General features: G+C 44.9%; 1 protein-coding gene across 1 annotated transcript; it reads left to right on the top strand.

Moving 5' to 3' along the window:
- Positions 1-137: 137 nt before the first annotated feature.
- Positions 138-13772, top strand: LOC119390269 (transport and Golgi organization 2 homolog). The gene is made up of 7 exons (XM_037657846.2): positions 138-669; positions 1596-1721; positions 7673-7787; positions 7890-7963; positions 8287-8443; positions 10228-10335; positions 13383-13772. The coding sequence occupies exons 1-7, from the start codon at positions 528-530 to the stop codon at positions 13510-13512; spliced, it is 852 nt and encodes a 283-aa protein (XP_037513774.1). The 5' UTR covers positions 138-527; the 3' UTR covers positions 13513-13772.
- The last annotated feature ends 9550 nt before the right edge of the window (positions 13773-23322 follow it).

The raw sequence follows: 23322 nt of genomic DNA, 5'->3' as shown, positions 1-23322 counted from the left end.
TGTCAAAATAAACAACGCTTTTGAGGAACCATGCTACGGCGCTAGCTACTGTTTTATTTCTAGCTAACAGTGCTAGCGTTGTTTCTCTATTTCGTTAATATTCTCTCTCTCCTGTCACTCACAGCTGTTCCAAAAAGCTTGAGCGTCCCGAGAAGTCTGTGAAACGATAACAATTGTTTGGCGCGACCTTCGTCGCACTTAAACGGTGGACGCCCGCGGTATCGGCGATCGCATCGCGAAGATAAATGCAGATTTCGCGCCGGACCTCACGGCCTTTTCATTCTTTCTCGCTGCGGTCTTCTCCTCTCGGCTACCACGTATGACGCTTGTCGCAGTGACAACAAACGCATGTTGGCATGTGACCGCGTGCCTTGTGTGACCCTGTCTTTGGGCGCTGAAAAGGCGGCCGTTTAGCCGCCACCGTTTCCAATTGTCGTGACACTTTGCGGCGGTTGCGAATTCATCGCTGTGTGGTGTGCCGTGGTCGGCGATTTATCGTACCCCGCTTCCCTAACGGCGTTTCCAGGATGTGCCTGCTGTTCATCTACACTAATCCCGACCCGGACGATGACGAATTCAGCATGGTGCTGGTTAACGTCAGGGACGAGTTCTTCCATCGTCCAACGAAGCCAGCGTCTTTCTGGGAGGACGATCCTAATATTGTCGGAGGTACTGCATCACCAACTCGCATCAATATGGATAGCCTCTGCTTTAGCTTCCTCAACGTCTTCGCCGTTTAGACTGCCTGTTGACCGCTTAACTGCGTCCTGTTTAGTCCGATATACGAGCCATATGCACAGCCACTTTCCAAAATGCAACGTGAGCCTAGCATTAGCGTGAACGATGTCAATGTGTTGGTCATGTAATGCACTCGCTAGCGTAGCACAATTGTAATCCATGCTGCGTGCTCTAGATCGCGATGTATTCTCTCTCTCTCACACAGATCCAGCATCGCATAATCCTTTGCCCCTACCTGTACGTGTAACATCATTTTGTCGTAGCCTCTGCGTCAAAATCAAAGGCTTTAACGTAGGATGTAGAATCCCCAGATTTCGTTAAGATGCAAGCACGGTTGTCAAGCAGTAGCGTTCTCAATAAACAGCCATTTCTTTCATGACAATCGCACGTATTTGCTAGAGTCTTGGAATAGGCTTTTGTTTTGCAACTGTTAATAGCATATTTTTCGACTGAACAATTTCTCAGCAGTTCAATATTCAGAAAAACGCGCAGTCGAAGTACTGGAAGAGTGCATAAGATGAGCTTCAGATCAACGATCAAGTTTTGAATAGGGAAGTTGTTATTGTGAGGGAAAATACACACCAGAGAGGATCTGTAGTTGTCAATTATATAGTCCAGAGCCAACGTTTCAAAAAACTGTGCAAAACGGAGCATTCGCTTTCTCCACTGCTTCATTGCAAGTCACCGTATTATAGCTTTCTTGAAGTCTGCTATGCAATCTCGGATATTGGTGTTCATTTCTTTCTGACTTGCACAAACACATCTCTGCCACATTGTGTCTGAATGGATCATATGCAAGACATACAGTGATGCCCCCGTAACCGAACAAAAGATTAACAGTTGAGGTCATCTTTCAGGTCGGGATCAGGAGAAAGGTCGCGAAGGGGGCACGTGGATGGCCGTGTCCAAGGACGGCCGTATCGGTGCACTGCTGAACATCCTCCAGCCGGCACATCGCATGGATCCCACAAAGCGTGGCCGAGGTGAACCCTTCGTCTTTGACACGTGCAGTGACTCCCTCTCGAGTGCTTATCAGCGACGGGTTGAAAGGGCCATCAAAGTGTGGGTTTTCACACTGCCTGTTTTCACAAAAGGCTGTATTGACTGATATCGCCTGTTGCTTCTGCTTTATTGCCACATCACTTTGAAATCTGAGAAATGGGGTGAGCACTCTTTTCTTAGAAATCACCTGGCGCATTCCTTGACAGAGGGGCAGGGTAGTATGAGTACATGAGCAATATGGCATTGTGGCATTGGCTACCCAAAACGGAAGGAGGAGCCAAATGATCCACTTTTTTGCTGCTTTTACAAATTATCTGAAAAAAAGAGCCCCCTGCATATTGTCACAACTATGTCATCGGACATACGTGGCAGTGGTGACAATTATGAAGCAGTGCGTGTGTTTTGGTCTGACAAAGGAATGAAGGCGACGTTGGGTATTTTGGCGATTCATAAAACAATGTTTACGCTGCCTGGCATTCTGTCCTGTGTCATTGCAATTTTACGTCGGACTTTTTACTCGTCAAGACTGGCATCGTTGCTGTTTTTTTTTTGCATCTACTCTCACATGCTAAGATTGCAATTATTACTGTTAACATTAATTGTTAGTTTCATCTTTCATAAGCATGATTTTAGTTCCTGCCTTTTTTTTTTTTTTAGTCTGGTGCAGTCTTAGGTGGCTGTAGTGATGAGAAGGCACACCATCAAGCAGTTTGTGTTTGACGCTTTGCACGGTGTTGTTTTGCCACGATAGTACTAGTTGAAATCTTTGTTGACATTATTATGCCCAGGTTCAAGTGTGTCTTGGCAGGAAAGTGACCTTTACAGCAACTAAGACAGTAACTAGACAACCTTCTTCAGTTTCTTCCAGAATTTCTGTTGCAATAAATGTTTGCAATTACTGCTGCCTGTGTGTTATGAAATTTTTCAGAGTCATAACGGAGTGTCCAAGCACAATAGGTTCACAAGGAAATAAGTGAACCTAATCATTGCTGTATGACAATTTATTATATTGTTGACATAAGATAAAAGGTTTACGACCCCATCCTTTTCATAGCTGGTACCAGATGTAGGTTAGCAAAATAACCATGTGCACTTGACAAAAATGCAGCGGGAATGAATGACTTGCATATCATTAACTTCTTGCATATTGTTAAGTGCATGCAACATTTATCTTTGGTATCAGCTGACAAGCAAAATTGTTTGTTGAGGTACCTTATTTGACATATGAATGCCCACACTCTTCTGCATCAAGCAGTGTTTGTTACATGAAACACCAATTTTGGCTGTAAATCTGTTTTAGAAGTTTTTCTAGCTGCTGTATTGTCACTCATGGTTTTCCTCCCATTTTGGGTACCTCTCATGCAGAGCTGATTGCAACAGATAATTTTTTAGCTGCAGCAAAGCATTGTGACGTGCCAGGTTGCTCAATTTTGAATTGTGGGAAATCATATTCTTAACTTCTTCAGTACATTCTCCATTACATTTAAGCACATGTGCGAAATGATTCATGTATTGAGCTGCTGGACACTTCTACAGAATTGCCTCTCTGGTCCCAGTCAAGCATATTAAAGGCTTTTTTGACCACGACCCTCAGCATCCCGAATGTTGGAAATAAATGCTGTTCTGTTCTGTTCCGTTGCCTTAGGACTTTCCAATGCCTCTGACCAAAAAAATTGGTTTTGCATTTCATAATTTCAGAACCGATCCAGTTCCTTCTTCTGGGGAATTTGGATGCGATTATGAATTTAAGTGCATTTGACTATCAAAAAACATAAGAACTCGCGTCGTTGATGTCCTAGTCTTGCGGTGTTCTTTAAGATTCAGTCTAAGAGCGTGCAAAATATTGCAAAATAGTGTTTCGATAGCTTATGCAAGCCACAGAATATACTCACTAGTTTTTTTCGTGTCTTTCTTTCATTCTGGTCTTGTCAAGCGCTTTTAGGATAACTTCATCTCGGGCGAGTTGGTGTTTACTGAGCATATTGTAGTAGCGCAATGTTCTTAAAAGAAATGAAACAGAAGGTGGTTCGGTTTTGTTTCTTTTACGAACTTCACACTGGGACAATACGCACTTTTAAGCTTCAGTCGTGCCGTTCAAACGTCTCCAAACTGGCACATTAGGCAGCTTCATTCCTAATTCGGTTCTTGGTGGGCTTTTTGTCCGTTCTGTGGTAAAGGCTGAAAGCCTTGGAAACTGCTCGTCATGCAGGAATCTGGCCTGCTCGTGCTGTTACTGGGGCTTGTACTCCTCCTTCACTTCCGTGTACTTTACTCTTACTCATTCAGCACTGAGCACGCTGGTGCGAACTCAAGTGTCAGCAAACATTGTTCACGCGCTCGAGGAGAAAGCTCTCAGTGGTCTGATAACGAGCAGATAAGAATAGGGCTCGACAAGGAGCATCGCTAGAGTGTTGCTGTTATCCGCGATGCTGAAATTTTGTATTTAAGGCAACGCTGGCCAAAAATAAGTGCAAAAGCTGGCTGGCGCGATAATGCGATGTCGAAAACTACACGTAGAGACTTTGTTGCGTGTGTAATGGATGATTTGCAAGAATCCGCGAGCAGGCTTTCCTGCAACGTGTTTTTTTTTTTCAACCGAGCACTCTCATTCACAGACTGCTTTTCTCACTTGTTGTGCTTTTGTTGCTCCCAGTTTCAGTGAAATTGCGCCCCCAAACGACTGGTTCCTTATTCACCATGCGTAAGCTGAAGGTTAACGATGAGGCGTGACGATCCCATTGTAATTTTTGAAATGAATGTTTATGTTGTTTGCATACCTTCACTGGAATTAGGAGTGGCACAAGCACAACGAGCAAGAAAAGCAGTCTGCGAACGAGAGGGCTTGGCTGAGATAAAACATTGCAGGAAAGCCATCTTGCAGATTTTTGCAAACCGTCCATTGCCACTTGACTTTTGGAATTGTAAGACCGGAATTTTCAAAAAAGCCATTCATTTATTCCAGATCTAAGTACAGCTAATGACACTTGCAGGCAATGAATGCATCATTTTATGTGTCACCTTCTGAGCAAGGAGTCCGAGTGACACATTGCTTCTGGTATCCACGTATTGATGCTAACCATCTTGAAAGAACTGCTTGAAAACTGGGTGTCTTTCATTTGCAGAGTATTCGTGTTACCAAGTAATGCCTTATGTGGCCCCATCTACTCAAAAACAGAGGAGTTAAGGGTTTTGAATGATTATTTCAACGGTGAGCTTAGATGTTTTGTTTTGCCACCTGTGGCCAGCTTTCGAAATCACTTTTCATGCAGTGCAGAAGATGCACATAGCTGTGTGGGTACTGCCATCGATCTGGCACGAGACTAGCTTGTGTGGTCACTGCCAAGAGCTAGGACAGCTGGTTAAGAACATCCTCCTTTCATGATTTAAAGCTTCATTAGGTTTATTTGTTATGCAGTAGGCAGTGTGCTTAGAGTCTGCTGTGGAAGAAGTTGCTTTGATGAGCACCATCAGGCAGGCAAACCAGAGCATTGTAACCATGACATAGACTTAGTGACTTGGCTAATAAATGTTAGTTTCTTTTGGGCCATCTGCTTTCACAATTATATCTCGTAAATTTATGCTTTAAATCTTATTTTCAAAATTTGATGAGGCAGGTGATCGAAAGACACCCTCGACCAGCTGTCATCAACTATGCAAGCTCGAATCTAGTGCTATCGCAATGGCAGGGCCCACAGTGCACTGTGCATTTTCTCCACTACATTGGGAATAATCAAACTCGTTGGGCACGTCTGTTGGACAGTACTGTTAGCAGTGATGCTGAAGGGGTTGAATTACAAAAGTGAACCAAGGGATAGTTTCACAAGTCAGCCACAGGCAGTGGGACACGACATAGGTTCAGAGGTTACCCTTGGTAACAAGCCTAGAATGATGGCATTTCATTCTACTGCAGCGAAAGAAGACCTAATAATTAATAGACTAAAGGACTGAAATAGTGCTGCATTCTTCATTATAGCTCGTTGTTCACTGTCTTTTAAGCCTCAGTTCAGTACAATTTGCATAAACACTCGGAACAGAAAAGGTATGAGGTGGTGATGACAGCATTGGTCAGACACAGCTTCATGACGTTGTAGTTAAGATGAAGAAGAAAGAATGGGAGTTGGGCAGGTCATTTAATGCATAAAGCAGATAACCATTAGTTTATTAAAGTAGCATGGTTGTCAAGAAACTGGAAGTGCAGTTTTGAGCAGCTGTAAGTTAGTTCAAAGGATGAGATCTTTAAGCTTGCCGGCATAGATTGAATTCAGCTGATGCAAGGCTGGGATCATAGGACCTGTCTTGGAGAGGCATTTGTGCTGCAGTGGAGCTAAAGATAAGCCGATACTAATGATCAGCCAAGGCTTATGAAAATAGAATAGTGGACATGATTTTGATATGCTCTATACGTAGCTGTACTCTTTGGTACATGTTTAGTATTTATAATTATGCATAGGCTGTCTCGTTAGCTTGATTTAGCTGTCATTTGAAATGTTCTGCTTGAACCTTGTGCAATTACATGCTGGCCCTTTCCTGACACATACACACTGTTTCCTTTGTGCTGTTGTGGTTCATTTTTGGTCTCTTTTTTCCTGCTGGTAATTATTTCACAGCATATTGTCTCTGTGCAATGACAGCACTTAAATTGCACAGTTGAAGGAATTTATATGCCTCCTTTTGCGACATAGCGTACTGATAGGTCAGCATCCATTTTTCGCTGTGTGTGTATAATAAGAAAAAACTTGCATGAGCTCAGTGGACCTAGAGATGATTTCAGTGTTCATTAGGATATCGCTCCAGATTCAGATGACCACCATATGTAATTGTATAAAAACACTTGAAGAATGAGAAACATTGATCGCTCGGTGAATGACAGTGCAATGCACTTGATAGCTTGGGAGTGAAGTAAAGTTGGAAACCCTATGTACGCACCTCAACCTTAATTTTGTCCTGTTGAACCAGTCTAATAACACATACCTGACCAAACATGTGACTTCGAATGGCTGTATTCGTGTAGCTTTGCTCACTAGGATTATGTCTAGCCATCTTCAAAAGGTTTGCCAGCCAACACATCTGTTTTTGCAAATATTGGCTTGGGAGTTTAACTGTTTTGACCTTTTGTTATGGTAGTCCATGTCTGATGCCAGTGATGTTATGAAATAAGGAGGCAAGGAGTCGTAGTGAACAAAGTAGTTGGTGGAAGCGCCTGTGCGGGCTTCATGCGAAACTCATAAATGTTCGTAAAAAATCGTTGAACAGGAAATGAGGGTTCCCCTACAACAGGGATCCCCATTTGGCATACCAACCTGTCTGTCTCAATAGTTCATCCCTACCCTTTCCTCTCTTTCCCTCATTTTTGCACATGCTTTCTCTCCCCCTTCTCCAATCTTGAGGTTGGGAGAGAGTGATCGAAGTCTATTCTTGTAAGTTAAATTGAACGAACAAGGTCCAAAATAATATAACTAACGGAAATAACCAAGAAGTAATCGCAATAATTAACTCAAAATCGATAAAAACATTTCATAAACATGCAGCTCACTCCAATGCCACGCAAGAGGTGGCACCACTGCCTTGCAGAGGGCACGATTTCTTCTCACACCGGCTCTCTACGGTGCTACATCTGAAGGGGGAAACAACCTTATGAAACTCGCTGCAGAGGACATGTATCTTAACTGCCGGTACAAGCAGGAAGTCGATAAAGCTTAGCAAGGAGTAGCGCACATGTCGCACGCTGAGTTTGCGAATCTCCCTAACAAGATTCTACTCGTGCCGGGAAAACCCTACATGCTTACTCTAAACATTGGTGTCATCGACGGTTTGGTAAACGGAGCAATGGGAACTCCACGAACGGGAATTGCTGGGTGCCCATGCTACACACTTCCTCAGGTTTCACAATAGTGGAGCTGACATACGTTTTTTTTTTTCCTTTTCCTTACAGGCTTTCTGGTTGTGGATTTCATAAAGTCCACAGTGGACGGGAACGCGTACCTGACCAAACTGATGAAAGAGAAGGACGAGTTCAACGGATTTCTCTTCGTCGCCATTGAGGCCAAGCAAGTTTTGCAGTGCTTTCCTCTTTGGTGCTGTGTTGGTTCTGCGTGATGCCCTCCCCGGTATGCTCAGCTGCGTTTTGTTGGTCCTGTGTTCGGTTTCAGGCCTCTTAAGAAGAAGATCTCCATGAGTTACTACAGCAACCTCCAAGAGGGCGAACCGGTGCAGACGGAGCCAGGTGAGGGATCCACGAGTTTTGAGAGCTTGTGCCGGCTGCCTTTACTGGCTCATGTCTCTCAGAAGGTTAAGAAAACTTCTGCAGTGGGCCAATGGGTTTCAATTTCATTTCACTTAATTTTTTATTGACATAAAACAGTTTACAAAAATGGAATTGTAGTCTCTTCATTTGAATTTGTTCAAATGAAGGTTAGTCGGTATTTGTTCAAGTCTAGAGAAAAGAGCATGCAGCATAAGAAAGCAGTGATGATGCAAGCAAAAATATAATCTTTAAGTTTACTTTTCTTTAGGTTCTGACCAGACTTTCTTCCATTCTCTTTTCAGGTTTCCATGCATTTGGCAACAGTGTACCCCCACAGTTCTGGGCCAAAGTCAAGTTCGGCAAACAGAAATTTGAGGAGCTCATCAGGCAGAACAACCGGTTCTCTCAAAAGGATCAGCTGCTCAAGAAGATATACGATTTCCTGGACGAATCGACATCGTGAGCCTTGTCATTCTTTTTTTTCTTTTCAAGCGCAGGCTTCAACCGCATGCTTATTAACGGTCGGAGCGTCAAGTGGCTGTGCTGGAATTCGGGTGTTTGATTCCACAGTTATTTATGCATTTCTGTTGTGAGCATTGTAGCCATTGTTTTTTTTTAAGTGTAGAACAAATGGAGTACCATGAACGAAAATGGATTATTTCATGGAGGCCTAGCCTTGACCTCGTAAGCCTTGAAGCGAGAGTGCACACTTCGCTGTCATTACCAAAATAAGTGTCACATGCTGAAATAATGTTGTCTACGTATGACTTCCGTTCAAGACATGTCATAGCCACCTTACAAGGAACTAAAAATGTCGCAGGTGTTTCACTCTTCTGACACCAGAAGGCGAAAGCCTGGCAGCACTCATCTAAGACAGATGAGCTGCAACAATCAAGTACTTAGGTTTCCCATTAAATTGACCCTTTGAATGCCTGTGATCACTTCTGCCTATGTCTTTTCCAAAGATGTGCAGACTTTAGCGAAGTAGCGGCTACGCGTCTGTAAGGCAATGTGCGTACCTATGTAGCTGCACACTTTGTTGATGCTGTGGCTGATGACTGAAGAATTATGGCTGGGGGGGGGGAGCCCATTGTAATGGGTGGGAGCCTTTACACCACCCACTCGTTATGCAATTCACATGGTGCGATGCCTAGTGCGATTCTACACGTCTGCCATGCAATATTATGTCTGTTAAAGGGGTCATGAAGCACCCCTTGGGCTGATTGAAAAAACACATCCTGCGGAAAGCTGACACGGCTATGAACTGCTCTGCCAAATATTACAGTCGTGCGCGCCGCGTAATGGCCACAAGCGGAGGGCGAAGTTGCCGTTTCCCCAGGCACCCTCTTTTCAAACAGAGGCCGGTTCTCACTCTCGTCAGTGGGCGGGGCGTCTGTCCGCTGTACGTCGCAAGAGACATAGCATGCTTATTGGCCGATAGCCGACGTAAATCGAGAGCGACGTTCGGATCAGATGCGCTTCTTGCCGCGGGGTGCCGCCACTTGCCGGCGCCGCACTCCTCAGTACACGGTAGCCGCACTCGCGCAAGCGAATCACAGCGAGAGAGCGATCGCGTTTCATGACGCGCGCTGACGTAACTTCTTTCCCCCATGCCATCCCTCCCTGTCTAGCTTCCAGTGCGCTCGTCGCTACGAGAAAAGAGAGAAAGCGCTGGGAGCGTGCGCCAAACCCCCGTAACTCCGCTCATTCTTGACGGATTCGAGAAATTTTTGCGGCAATCGATTTGGGAGGCAGTACACTCCGATACTGAGGCCATTAGATCATTACTTGGAAAAGTGGTTCATGACCCCTTTAATATGCATTCATAACCACAAATAAGCAATTTATTGAAATGTTTGAACAAAAACAACACATAGTATTTATGCTTTTAAGTGGATTTGTATTATTTAAGCTTAGGTGATGATGTAACTACCAAAAGAAAGATCCGCAGCGGCACACAGTTTTGCAAGAAATGCCTGAACCACTCAATAGCCATTCAAAACTGCCGTGTAGCAGCATGACAACTCCATCTAGTTGACTGAGCTGAAGCATTTTGATGGCCATCTACTGGATGGCCTTTCAGAAGTGCCCATGTGACACAGGTATAACACTTCATATTTTTCAGTTGAATGGCATAGTATTTTAGGCATTTCTGTTTCAAGTTAGTGTGTTGAGCTGTCAAGTTCACATGTCGAGTCTTTGTTACCTGTTGAAAAGTTGCGTCCGTTTATTTCATTTTCTAGCTACCCGGTGGATGATGCCATGAGAAAACAGTCACAAGAGCCCGAGTCAACCCTGCGGCTGATGAACCAGATGAAGTACATCTTGCCTAACTACAACTACGGCACAAGGTACCACTCCTTAATTAACAAACAATTCTGTCATGGCATTATGATTACGCCTACAGGAATGATGCTAGCGCGACATTAAGCATTCATGATAATAACCTGATAAATACTCTCGCAAACTTTGAGGGTCGAATTTTTTCACGAAATGCAGTCCAAAAATGTGTAATTTTTCTATAGCTGAAATAAATTCTTCAGACAATTCTATTTAAGAAAAACATTGGCTAAAATTTTTGTTCGTGACTGTAAAGTGACAAAAAATCATTTTTGTTGTTACATACACATGGTTTATTCGTAGTAACATCAAGCAAAATCCTAAAAAAATACTTATATGATTTTTTATAAATAAAAATTATGCATTGTATTAAACATAGCTCAGAGACATACAAAAGTAAGTGCACCTGAGTACTTTTCCGGTGAAAAATGTTCGTGCTCCACAAAACAGGAAACGCAACCACGGCGGCGGCGTTTGTGTAATTCAGTGCCGCACGGAAACAGATGTACACTCATACCTCGATATAGCGAACACGGATATAACGAATTTACGGTTATAACGAAGTAAATGAAGAATAGTCTTGTCATAGAGTGCTAAAAATAGACGTTTATAACGAATTTTCGGATATAACGAAGTTATTTTCGTGTCAGATGCGAGTTTGTTCAAATGACGTTTGAAGTGTAATCGCACCCTGGGAAGCAATAAACAAGAGAGTAAGAAGCGGTCACCCTTTGAAAAATTAGAAACCAAACAGCCATCAGCATTGCGGGCGCGAGAGGCAATAACCACCCGAAGGACGAAACCGAAACCAGCCACACCGCGTACGTGCGTTCTGATGCGCAAGTGAAAGTTGCTGCGCCACTTTGGAAAGCAAAAAAAAAAAAGAAAAACCAACGAAGAGACATCGGCGCATGAAAAAAAGTCCAAGTGTTCCCGAAGAGTGGTAGCACATGCCAAGGAATAGAAATGATCGAAAAAGGCGTGCATTTTAAAACCAGCCGCACCGCGAACGCGTTTGGATGGGCAAGCGATAGCCGGCGCACTGCTTTGGGAAGCAAAAAAAAAAAAAACTGAGAGACATCGGTGCATGAAAAAGATCTCACGTATTCCAAAATGTGGCAGCACATGCCAAGCAAGAGAAATGATCAAAAAAGGCGCGCATTTTAAACATACAGGCAGTGCCGTACATTTACGGCGAAAACCCTCAAAGGGTTAAGTTTGCCATGGAAACTATAAAACCTGCACAGCATGAGAAAACTTTGGGCACTTATCACATTCGCTACAATTAAGTTTGAAGTATTGTAGGGGTTAAAAGCCACTTTTAGTATCTAAGTGATCTCAAAAACAAGTTTATTTTTCAAGCTTATCATTTATGTGCAATAGTTGCATCACATAATGGGTGCGTAGAATGTAAAATCAAAGACTTGCGACGGGATTTGATGAAGCTCATGATTTGCATACTTTGTTGCTTGTGTGGTAGGCATCACTACAAAGGCACACCGTTCGCATTCGTGTCCAGATGCACCTACGGAATTGAATATTTAGCTGTGCATCATGTCATTCAGCGCAAAAATTAAGGGTCCTACTTTGATGTTGCCAAATGTGATGTGTTTATTTCACGGAAAGCTTCGCAGAGCAGAACCTGCCTACCGTCAGATGAGCGGAGTGACACATTTGTGTGACAAACAGCACATTTGAGTGCTTGTAGTTGTGACTGAAATGTACATCGCACAATGGGAGCATGAAAACATGCAAAAACTACAAAATTTAATGTTAGCTTAAATCTACAATTAGTTGTTGCAATATATAACTTGTTATAGATATTCCATAGTAAGCATCACTAGTAAAGAACAATTGCACTGCAAGAAAGTGGGAAGTGAGACTTCTATGACCACTTACGTAGTTTCTACAGCATTTTTCGCGAAGTGTGAAATGCTGTAATTGTATATGTTGCATCAGAGCTGTGTAGTGAGCATGTGGCTCTCTAATGTCTCTTTATTTATGAATCTCTAAACAGATTAAAGAGTAAAACAAATTGTGCCATTTATCATGGTCATTTGAATGCAGCACTTTTTGTGTTTTCTCTGGCATAATAAATAAATGCAGCAGAATGCATTGCTACACAACTTACTGGAATATACAAGCACGTTATCCTTATGTAAATGACGTGGCATCCACATTGGGTCTTCTCTATTCTGTATGCTCAAACTGTTTTCTTGCTTCTAAAGAAAAACTACCAAGAAACTTATATCAGCACAAAAGGTTCCACAGTTTTTTATGGATTGGGTCTTCAGCTTTACTAGTGCATCATTTTTTGAATCCGCCTGTGGGTCAGCTGTAGCTTAATTTTAAAAAGTGTTTGGGTTTCAGAAAATGTGAGTGCAAAGTTTATCACGTCAAAAAAGTCAGGTGGGAATCTCAAATAAGGATGATTGAGATGACTGAAAAAGTAGCATTAGTAAAATTTTAATGACGTTGAAAAGTGTGGATTACAGTGAAAGTGCAGTTTCCACAGATACGCACGAGAAGAGCTGAATTTTTTGTTACGTTAAAGAAATTTTGTTGCTAGAGTAGTTGCATCTTGCCACCAAGGTATGGCACTGTAGCTCTCCACCCATTTAGATTGTCATAGGCACAAATCCTCATCAGCTAGGCACAAATGTAGCCACTTTTGATAACCACGTATATAAATATTTTAAAATTTTAAAGCATTATATGGCTCATGAAGCAAAACACTTAGCGTTTGTCCTGTGAATGTTGGTGTTACCACCTGACTGCAGGAAAAGTTGCTTGACCAGGTGATGATGATGTCGTCACAGGTGATGTGAAGTGATAAAGCCACGTGTCACGATCGTCCATATAGTCATCGCACCCAGACACGCAGTGCTTCCATATTCAATGTACTTAAGGAGTGTTAAGTGCCACTGCAAGTTTTTACTTTTGCACTTTCTCTGTTACCTGTGTGTTTGCACTGTGTGAGTACGTTGTTGGTAACATTTGGGAAAGTGTTGATGAACGCGCAGTTTGCACACATTTGTTCTGCCTTTTATTTGTTCAGGACACACACCGTTCTCTTTGTGAACGGTGCGGGCAAGGCCGAGTTTATCGAGAAGACTATGAAGGAGCCCATCGACATAACATCCAAGATTGTGTGGGAGACAAAGACCTTCACCTTTGACATTGCATGACTTGTGGATATTTTTAGTTCTTAGACACAAAATCTGGTCACCATTTTTTCTTTTTCTCTTGGATGTGTTGCAGCGTACGTAGTCATTCGTATCGTGTTTCACTCCTTTTTACGGTGAAATTGCAGACTCCCTTTTTTTAGATATTACCGAATACTCTGGGAAGAGATCCTATACGTGAAGCTTGGAGCCTGGGTTTATATGGATCCTTGCTGTTATGCTGGTGATTAAAGATTTTATAAATGTGCGTTGTTGAACCAGAAGTGGTTGCACCTTGTTTTCTTTTTCTATTCTTGCGTCGGGATAGTGCAGAGTAAGGCACCGCAAAATGGGAGGAAGTGAAGAAAAAATAAGCGGCACTTTAGCAAACTCTAAGGAAAAAAAATATTATTTCACTTGTATAAGTGAATAATCATCTTGGAATAGCAAACGGGGCTCTTGCGTTGAAAAGACTCACTAAGCCAGGAAATGTGGGTGGTGGCACCATCTCAATATTCCCATGCCCAGCTTGCTGTGGCGTGATAAATGTTGCTGCTAAAGCCTGCACAATACATTATCGGTGAAAATTAATGGCATTGTGTTGTAATTGAGTTGGAGTTTTGTGAATTTTTGTTTATATCACTTTGCCAAAATATGAAAAAAAAAAGTCTGAAATCTATAGCGTCACACCGATGTAATAGCATTGAAGTTTCAGCACATATTCATAAAATGGGAACTTTGTTCTTCGTTTTTTTCTTCTAATAATGAACATGTTGTCATGGAACAGCTCGCGTCCACATCACAATATGACCTGCAAATTAACCACGATAGAGCTCTGAAAGAATTTACCAGTTCAAATCGGTTTGTGGTTTCACGTTATTGTCCAGCATGACATCAGCCACGAGTACAGTTGTCAATTAAGCAATATCACTTGCAATGTCACTGCAACAGAATAGTGGAGCTATGCATAGGTCACTGATACGACAAAACATGGCGTACCTCGTGATGACAGGTGGCGCCATTGTTCCATTGTAGGGAAACCTGCATCATTTGAGCCATGTCGCTGAAGTCGGCACACACTTGCCATTTCCTCCGATTAGCGTTTTTTGTTGTTTTTTTTTCCCCAGGCAGCATGGCTTAGCGTACATGCTCCCCTAACTTGTTCATTACACTTCAGTTAGTCGAACCAGTTTTACTGCAGAAGTGGTTATTGTTGCACTCTCCATCAAAGTTAGATGTCACGAAGACCGAGTCATTGAACAAGATGGCTCAACATGGACAGTACTCATGCATCGCTTTGTCATACAGGTACAGCCATGTCTATAAGCGGTGCTGAACAATGTCAGGTTTAAATGCACAGATATACTCAATAAAGTGGACGGGAGGACAGCCGCTGCCGTAGCTCGATTGGTAGAGCGTTTGATGCGTTATCCGAAGGTTGCAGGTCCGGTGCCTGCTGGCGGCAAGTTCCCTTTTCTTCCACTTTGATTTCTTCACATTTATATAACTACCGCAAATAACGTCTCCTATGCTTTCCTTAGCTTGATTGTCTGTTGGTTCTCATTAAGGCGAAGCCATTAGTACTGTACCTGAAGATGTCCCGATTTACGGCTGTGCTCTTTATTGGCTTATGTGATGAAACAATGTTAACTAAATATCTTCTTTGCAACAGTTTTGCACTGTGAAGCGTGCCATACCTGTTACAAACCAAGGGGATTTGGTTGGCACACTGCCTCGTTTTATAAAGTACTGTTTTCTTTTTCTCTCTTTTCCCATTTACATACTTTGACTTCCTTCTCTTAAGGCAGTTACTCTCACTTAACAAGTTGCACGGTGCATTTGCCATCTGGCGGGTTTTACCCGCACATGTTGCTGCCCGGCACTTGTACTGTGTCTGGAGGTTTGGATGCCACGGTTGGTGCCAGAACCGTATCTCATTTCTCTGCTGGCTGGACCAACGATGGTAGGCCTGTAAGCTGTGTTGCCGCGACACCTTTACAGCATCTGGAACCTGCTGTGTGTGCCTTGTTGAGATGTGCTGAAACACACGCTTCAGCGCTCATCCTGTGTGCTCCTTCGCTTGTGCTTCGTCTCCTTTCGCGCTGTCTTTCTCATTTACACTCTTCTGCTTTGGCTATTACACAACCTGGCTGCGAACAATGCAACTGCTTAGCTTAAGGTGAGCAGTTGAGAACTACAGCAGAAATCGGGGTGTCATAAGGTCAAGGAAAACCTGGAGTTAACGGGCAATTAGCCAAGTTGTGGCAAATTCTAAACGAAGAAATAATAAAGACAATTTCCACCTCATTTGCTTTGTACCAAGGAAGTTGGTATTTTTATATGGTTATGGTGAAACTAAATATGTGCTAAGATAAAATTAAGTTTTCAACGGAACGTGTGCATGACAAATAGAGGCCTTTCTAGCCATGCTGTGTGGTTGAAATGTGGTGAAGCACACGATTCAGTCGTATCTGATAACCTGTTTCATTGACATTGTACTAATTGACATGTTGCTCGTAGTATACACTAGTTGGAAGTTATAGGCTTCTGTTGTTACTTGGGCAGCTATATTTGACTTCGATTGTCATAAATCTGAAATTTGTGTTTCGACGACATCAAATTCAGAATATTGTTGCGAATATATTTATAACTTATTTACAGTGTAGGATGGTCCAGCAGTCAAGATGGCGGTTGTTACTTCCAGCACACCGACACGTCGTCTGCCTCTTCTTCGCACACCTCACCATAGTCATAGCTGCAACCCCGCTACATCGACCTCCGGCGGCGAAAGCGCCGACTCGGCGCCTGTTAGCAGGTGATGGGCGAAAGGTACGGCTTCAGGCGAGCGACGTGGACGACGTTTGAAGATGTAGAGGGCGCCGTAGGGTCCAGAGGGGCGATGTCATAGGTAACCTCAGTCACCTGGCGTAGCACACGGTAGGGGCCGGAGTATTTGGGCAGAAGTTTTTCGGCCAGGCCAACATGCCGAGACGGAGACCACAGGAGAACGAGGTCACCCGGACTGAAGCGAACGTTCCGGTGGCAACTGTCGTATCTATGTTTCTGGCTGAGTTGAGAGTCCGAAAGGCGTCGATGGGCGATCTGACGGGCCTTTTCGGCTGTGCTGATAGCGTGGCGAGCATATTCGGTGGAGATGTGGTCAGGGATGGGTACGAGCGTGTCGAACGGCAAGGTCGGTTCTCTTCCATACAAAATGTAAGAGGGAGAATATCCAGCAGTGTCGTGGCGCGAGCTATTGTAAGCGAAAGTGACAAAGGGTAGAGCAATGTCCCAGTCGCGATGATCAGTCGAGACATACATGGCGAGCATGTCAGTGATCGTGCGATTCAAACGTTCTGTGAGTCCGTTCGTTTGGGGATGATAGGCCGTTGTAAGCTTGTGCTTGGTTGCACAAGAGCGAAGTAGGTCCTCGATTACCTTGGATAAAAAGTAGCGGCCTCGGTCCGTGATGAGTTGACGAGGAGCGCCGTGATGTAAGATGACGTCTTGTATCAAAAAGTCGGCGACGTCTGTAGCGCAGCTGCTCGGGAGAGGTCTCGTAATGGCAAAACGGGTAGAATAATCCGTAGCGACGGCGACCCATCTGTTACCGTTGTGAGAAAGTGGGAAAGGTCCCAGAAGGTCGAGGCCGACACGAAAAAAGGCTCAGCAGGTATGTCTATGGGTTGAAGGAGCCCGGCGGGGTGTACAGCTGGCCTTTTCCGGCGTTGGCACGACTCGCAAGAAGCGACATAACGATGTACGGAACGGTAGAGGCCGGGCCAGAAAAAGCGTCGGCGGACACGGTCGTACGTTCTGGCAACACCAAGGTGGCCGGCCGTTGGTACATCATGTAGTTGCTGAAGTACGGTCGAGCGGAGATGAGTGGGTACTACAACTAGTAGTTCCTGTCCCACTGGGCGCATGTTCCGGCGGTATAAGATACCGTCTATGATGACGAACATGCGAAGCGAACTGTCCGTCGAGTCAGTATTCAGGCGGGTGATTAGATCTCGTAGGGACGCATCACGCTGTTGCTCGTCACCGATGTTGCCGAAAGCAGAGAGCGAGGAGATACAGATGGACGTGTCATCCGTTACGTGGTCTGGATCGTCAACGGGGTACCGAGAAAGGCAGTCGGCGTCTTGATGGAGACGGCCGGACTTGTAGACCACTGTGTACGTGAATTCCTGGAGGCGCAGAGCCCAACGAGCTAGGCGCCCTGTTGGATCTTTGAGTGCTGAAAGCCAGCATAGAGCGTGAAGGAAGGGAGATGATTTTCTAAGGGCTCGTTTATCTTTGTTAGACACAATATTAATGAGAACTAACAGACAATAACGCCAAGGAAAGTATAGGGGGTGTTATCTGTAGTATTTAGAACATAAATGTGAAGAAAGTAAAGTGGACGAAAAGATGACTTGCCGCCGGCAGGGACCGAACCTGCGACCTTCGAATAACGCGTCCGATGCTCTACCACTGAGCTACGGCGGCGGTCATCCTCCCGTCCACTTTTTGGGGTATATATGTTGATTTAAACGTAGGAGTGTTAGTCAGCGCCAATCGCAGCCATGGCGGCGAGTGTAGAACACTCAGTTTTTGCCTGGTGGCGTCACGTAGCACGTGATCTTTTTACGAGCTGGCAGCTGACCAATAATCCCTCGCATACTACCTCAAGGCATCAAGTCTGCCAGATCGAGACCCTTGCTATGAATGAAGGAAGGGAGATGATTTTCTAAGGGCTCGTTTATCTTTGTTAGACACAATATTAATGAGAACTGACAGACAATAACGCCAAGGAAAGTATAGGGGGTGTTATCTGTAGTATTTAGAACATAAATGTGAAGAAAGTAAAGTGGACGAAAAGATGACTTGCCGCCGGCAGGGACGTTATTGTCTGTTAGTTCTCATTAGCATAGAGCGTGGTGGTCTGTGGTAACGGTGAAAGGTCGACCATATAAATAAGGGCGGAATTTACCAACTGCCCATACAAGCGCCAGGCACTCGCGCTCAGTAATAGAGTAATTGCGTTCGGCAGGGGAGAGGAGCCGGCTGGCATACGCAAGTACTCTATCATGACCGGATTGACGCTGGGCTAACACAGCGCCAATGCCGTAACCACTAGCGTCTGTGCGGACCTCGGTTTGAGCAGACGGGTCGAAGTGGGCGAGGATCGGCGGTGTGGTGAGCAGCGTAATGAGGCGGGAAAAAGCACTGGCTTGGTCAGGACCCCACCAAAATGGCACATCTTTCTTGAGAAGATCAGTGAGGGGGCGGGCAATATCTGCGAAGTTTCTGACGAATCGTCGGAAATATGAGCATAGGCCCACAAAACTTCGAACGTCTTTGGCACAAGTTGGTACGGGAAAATCGAGGACAGCGCGAACTTTGTCGGGGATCGGGTCGGATGCCAGATGAGTCAACGAGATGCCCGAGAATAGCAACTTGGCGATGGCCAAAGTGGCATTTCGATGAATTAAGTTGTAGCCCAGCCGCACGAAACACTGAAAGAATGGACGAAATTCGGTCGAGGTGAGACTCAAGGTGGGGGCAAATACAATGACGTCGTCCAGGTAACACAGGCAGATAGACCATTTAAAGCTGCGCAAAAGCGTGTCCATCATCCGCTCGAACGTGGCCGGCGCATTGCACAAGCCGAACGGCATGACTCTGAATTGGTAGAGACCGTCAGGCGTTACAAGGCAGTCTTCTCACGGTCGAGGTCGTCTACGGCGATTTGCCAGTAACCAGAGCGTAGGTCTATCGAAGGAAAAATAGGTCGCACCATGAAGGCAGTCCAGGGCATCATCGATACGAGGAAGCGGGTAGACATCCTTTTTGGTGATCTTGTTTAAATGCCGATAATCCACGCAGAAACGCCAGGTGTTGTCTTTCTTTTTAACTAAGACTACAGGGGAAGCCCACGGACTCGAAGAAGGCTCAATAATGCCTTTTGTGAGCATCTTGTCGACCTCCTGTGAATAACTTGGCGTTCTGATGGGTGAAACTCGGTAAGGACGCCTGTGAATTGGAGCTGCATCACCGGTATCTATGCGGTGCTTGACTTGCGAGGTTTGACCTAAGGGCCTACCGTCGAAGTCAATATGTCAGAGTAGATCATAAGGAGATCAGTGAGGTCTTTAACATGAGAGGGCAAAAGTTCTGAGGCAATCATCTTGGTGATGTTGTTGTGCAGTGTAGAAGAGGTGACTGCGTCGACTCTATGCGGGTTCGGAGAGACGACAACGGGCAGTTCAGGTGGACACCGATGAGATCTGGCACTCGTGCGACGGTGACAGAGTAGCAAGAGCAATGCCTTGTGGTAGGACTTGAGGGCTGAATCCGAAGTTCAGAAGAGGAAGGCACGTCTTGTTCGCTGTAACAGTTACAACTGTGTACGGAGAGGAGACGCTGCGGGCCAGTAGAACACTGGGAGAAGGAGAAACCACGTAATCACCATCCGGTACATTGGGATAGGGTTCAACAGCGACGCAAGGTTAGGGCTTGTGGTGGCAGACGAATAGCCTCAGCACACGAAGTTTGGTCTGAACCACCTCCGACACGTCGTCTGCCTCTTCTTCGCACACCTCACCATAGTCATAGCTGCAACCCCGCTACAATATAAAGCAGAAGTTCTCGATCTATAGTATTTTCACCGCACATACAACCCCTCTGTGTTCTTCAGTCGGCTATCCACTGTAGAACCCGTTTTGTTTCCTTCTCCCGAAACCTACACTATGTAATTAACCCTAGGGAAATTTTATAAAAAGACTCAAAGGGAGGGTGGCGGGCTTTAAAATTGTTGGAAGATTGCAAGTGCCGACGTAGTAAGCTTTCCGAGTACTGCTGCCGTCAGCATTTCAATTTCCTAAAATAGGTTTAGGTTATCGATACATTTCCATCACCCAAGTGAGGTCTGTCCACGAAGTTTATTTGAATCGGTGTTCTGACGAGAATCGGAGCCTTCAGAGTGGCAGAGTCGATGGCTCGCCGTGTTGTTTCGAAAGCGCGAACATGTGGCAGCACACACTGTCCTCTTCTCTCTGGCATGCTCTCGCGCTCACAAAGGCAACGTAATTTGTAAAGTTGGCTTTGCCTTCGATTGATTCAGTGTGCGGCAAAGACGCCTTATCAGTGCAAGGTAAACGAACTTGTAGGAGTGTTTTCCCTAAAACCATATTGTATGCGGAGAAAAAATAGACACTGCACCACAATAATGCGCAACTCTCTTGGGGCGTGATAAAAGCGGGCATACTCTTGATGAAAAGTAAATAGAGGGAGGGGGTTTTATCTGGTCTTACTGATCGAGCGATGTCCGCTGTTAGAATGATCTGTATATTAATATTTATTTAGTAAGGCGAAAGCCTTAGATGCTAAAACGCGAAAAGTTATACCGTCGGCGTCCACTGCGCAACACGACTGATGCAAAATTATGTTTTGACGTCACAGGACGCCAAAATTTATGTCGCATACCGTGAGTCACATGATGACGGTCGTCGCTTCATCAAAAGTGGGCCGATCCCGAAGGGCACTGCAAAACCATTTTTGGTGCAGAATGCTTTCGGGGGCAGGGGACGGGCAGGGATCAGTACAATTGATTGAGAAGAAAACGCACAAGATGGCTTTCACCTTCGATGCGTCTTGGGCAAATTCATAATACGGAACCGTGTGACCTTTTTACTCGGCCAGATTTTTGTTTCTGGCTTTTATGCTTTAATTGGTAGATGTGTGTCTGATAATTCTGCAAATTGATCGTAATGCTCTGATGTATCGCGTAATTATCGCCAGCGTCGTTATTATGACAATTTTTGCGTTGATCACTTTCAAAACGCCCGCCTAATATAAACTAGCGACCCACCGCGGGTGGAGCCATGAGATCACGTTGCGCTCAAGGTTGGTGACGTTGAGAGCGCGCTGTTTGAATGGGGGTCCCGCGTGCGGGAAAGAACGAGACGATGTGGGTGCTGCGGTGCCATTAGGGTGAGAGGCACCAGGCCACGTTCTTCAAAACGGCATGCGACATGCCTGCGTTCCAAGCAGAGCGCCCCCATCAGAAGGAAAAAAAAAGGCAGTCAGAACCAGCCTTGAGAGCAGCCCGACAACAGACCGAGGGGGCGCAAGAACAGTACGCCTCGCTTACTCGTGGAACGGTCACGGGTGTCCCCAACCTACGTCATACTAGTGGCGATGTCGCAAGGTGCTGCCAATTCATATGAGCACTCAGGCTTACTTTAGCACCAAATTAAAATGTCTTAAGGGCAGCGTTCGCGGCTAATAATTGGTCAGAATTGCCCACGTATGCAGGACAATCAACACAAAACATCTCGAGTTTGTAATTTTGGTGTCAGTGGTTCTTTGGATCATCAGTCGTTGTGGACATGACTTTTCTGACTGGTTGGTCACCTTAGAGCGCGTCTCCGTAATTTGTAAGCTACGAAATAAGGGGAATTGTCGAGGGGCTCGTTCTTTGTTAGACACAAACTCAACGAAACAAACAGACATTAAAGCCGATGGGAACCATAATTATAATTGTTGGGGTTTTACGTTCCAAAACCCCGATATGATATTTAGGGACGCAGTATGGGAGGCTCCGGAAATTCTGACCATCTGGTGTTCTTTAACGTGCGCTTAAGTCTAAGTGCACGAACCTCTAGCATTTCCCTTCCATCGAAATGCGGCCACCGCGACCATCGGGTCTGCAGTGGAGCACCATAACCACTAGACCACCGTGGCGGGTTCCAAGGGAAGCATAGGGGACATTCTTCTCTTCTTTAACAGCGGAAGTTGTTAAAAGACTAGCATAGGTACGTGACGGGTGAACAGCAATAATCACCATCATGGAAACGCACGCGCTCTCTTCATCCTCTTCGTCATCATCTGCTTCGCTCCCATTACACGTGCTCCGATTTGTCCGGCATGGCCTGCAGTAACTCTGATGGGTGAGAGAACGAGTACAGAGGAGAGATAAATAAAGAAAGAGAAATTCTTGGCGAAAGGATTTCTTGAGGAGGGATTCGAGCCCGCGTACCCGTGATCTGAAGGCCGAGCATCGTAACCGCTCGGCTATCCAGGCACGCTAGCAGAACACAGCTTTGTATATTAAAGCTTACCAAGAGGGTGGGAAAGGGAAGTGAGGGTTAGGAGGAGGGGAGAGAGTGAAGCTTAGCATAGGAAGGGAGAAATTGAAAGAAAGGGAAGAAAAACAGAATGAGAAAGACAGAAAGAGAAAACCGAATAGAGAGAATAACAGACAGAAAGAGATAGAAAGGAGAGGAAAGCGAGAAATAGAAAGAAAGGGAAGAAAGTGAAAGGAAGATAGAAGGAGCGAGAAACGGCAAGAACGTATTAGACGGAGTGAGAAACGGCAGAAATTGTATATAAAGAGAAAGAAAGAACTAGAAATAACCAGAGACTATAAGGACACAGGAAAATAGAAGAGGGAATAGAAAAAATAAGGAAAGAGATGAAGAAAGAGAGAGAGAAACATAAAGAGAACAAAGAAGGCCGCCCAGCTCCACACCTCGTTCAGCTTGGCACATTAGTGCGAAGGTGCTTTAATTTGTCTTTTTATTAAACTGTAATGTAATGATTTTGACCTAATTGAAAGGAATTAAAGTGTATCACCCTTACCATCGCAAGGACCCATCGGTGGGGTCCTTGCGACAGTAAGGGTGATACACACACACACACTCACACACACAACACCACACACCACACACACCACACACACCCACACACACACACAACAACACCACACACACACACACACCACACACACACACACACCCACACACACACACACACACACATGTACCTTCGCTGTGGATATTTCGTCTT

This window comes from Rhipicephalus sanguineus, chromosome 4 (genome assembly GCF_013339695.2).
Source record: "Rhipicephalus sanguineus isolate Rsan-2018 chromosome 4, BIME_Rsan_1.4, whole genome shotgun sequence".
Taxonomy (NCBI): Eukaryota; Metazoa; Arthropoda; class Arachnida; order Ixodida; family Ixodidae; genus Rhipicephalus; species Rhipicephalus sanguineus.
Note: the sequence above shows the minus strand (reverse complement) of the source record. Positions and strands in the feature narration are given on the sequence as shown.

Bases quoted from the DNA above. Each gene is read 5' to 3' on its own strand.
- LOC119390269 (XM_037657846.2), top strand. From the start codon at position 528: ATGTGCCTGCTGTTCATCTACACTAATCCCGACCCGGACGATGACGAA. The intron at 670-1,595 runs GTACTGCATCAC...GTCATCTTTCAG, and splicing joins CGATCCTAATATTGTCGGAG to GTCGGGATCAGGAGAAAGGT. The intron at 10,336-13,382 runs GTACCACTCCTT...TTATTTGTTCAG, and splicing joins AACTACAACTACGGCACAAG to GACACACACCGTTCTCTTTG.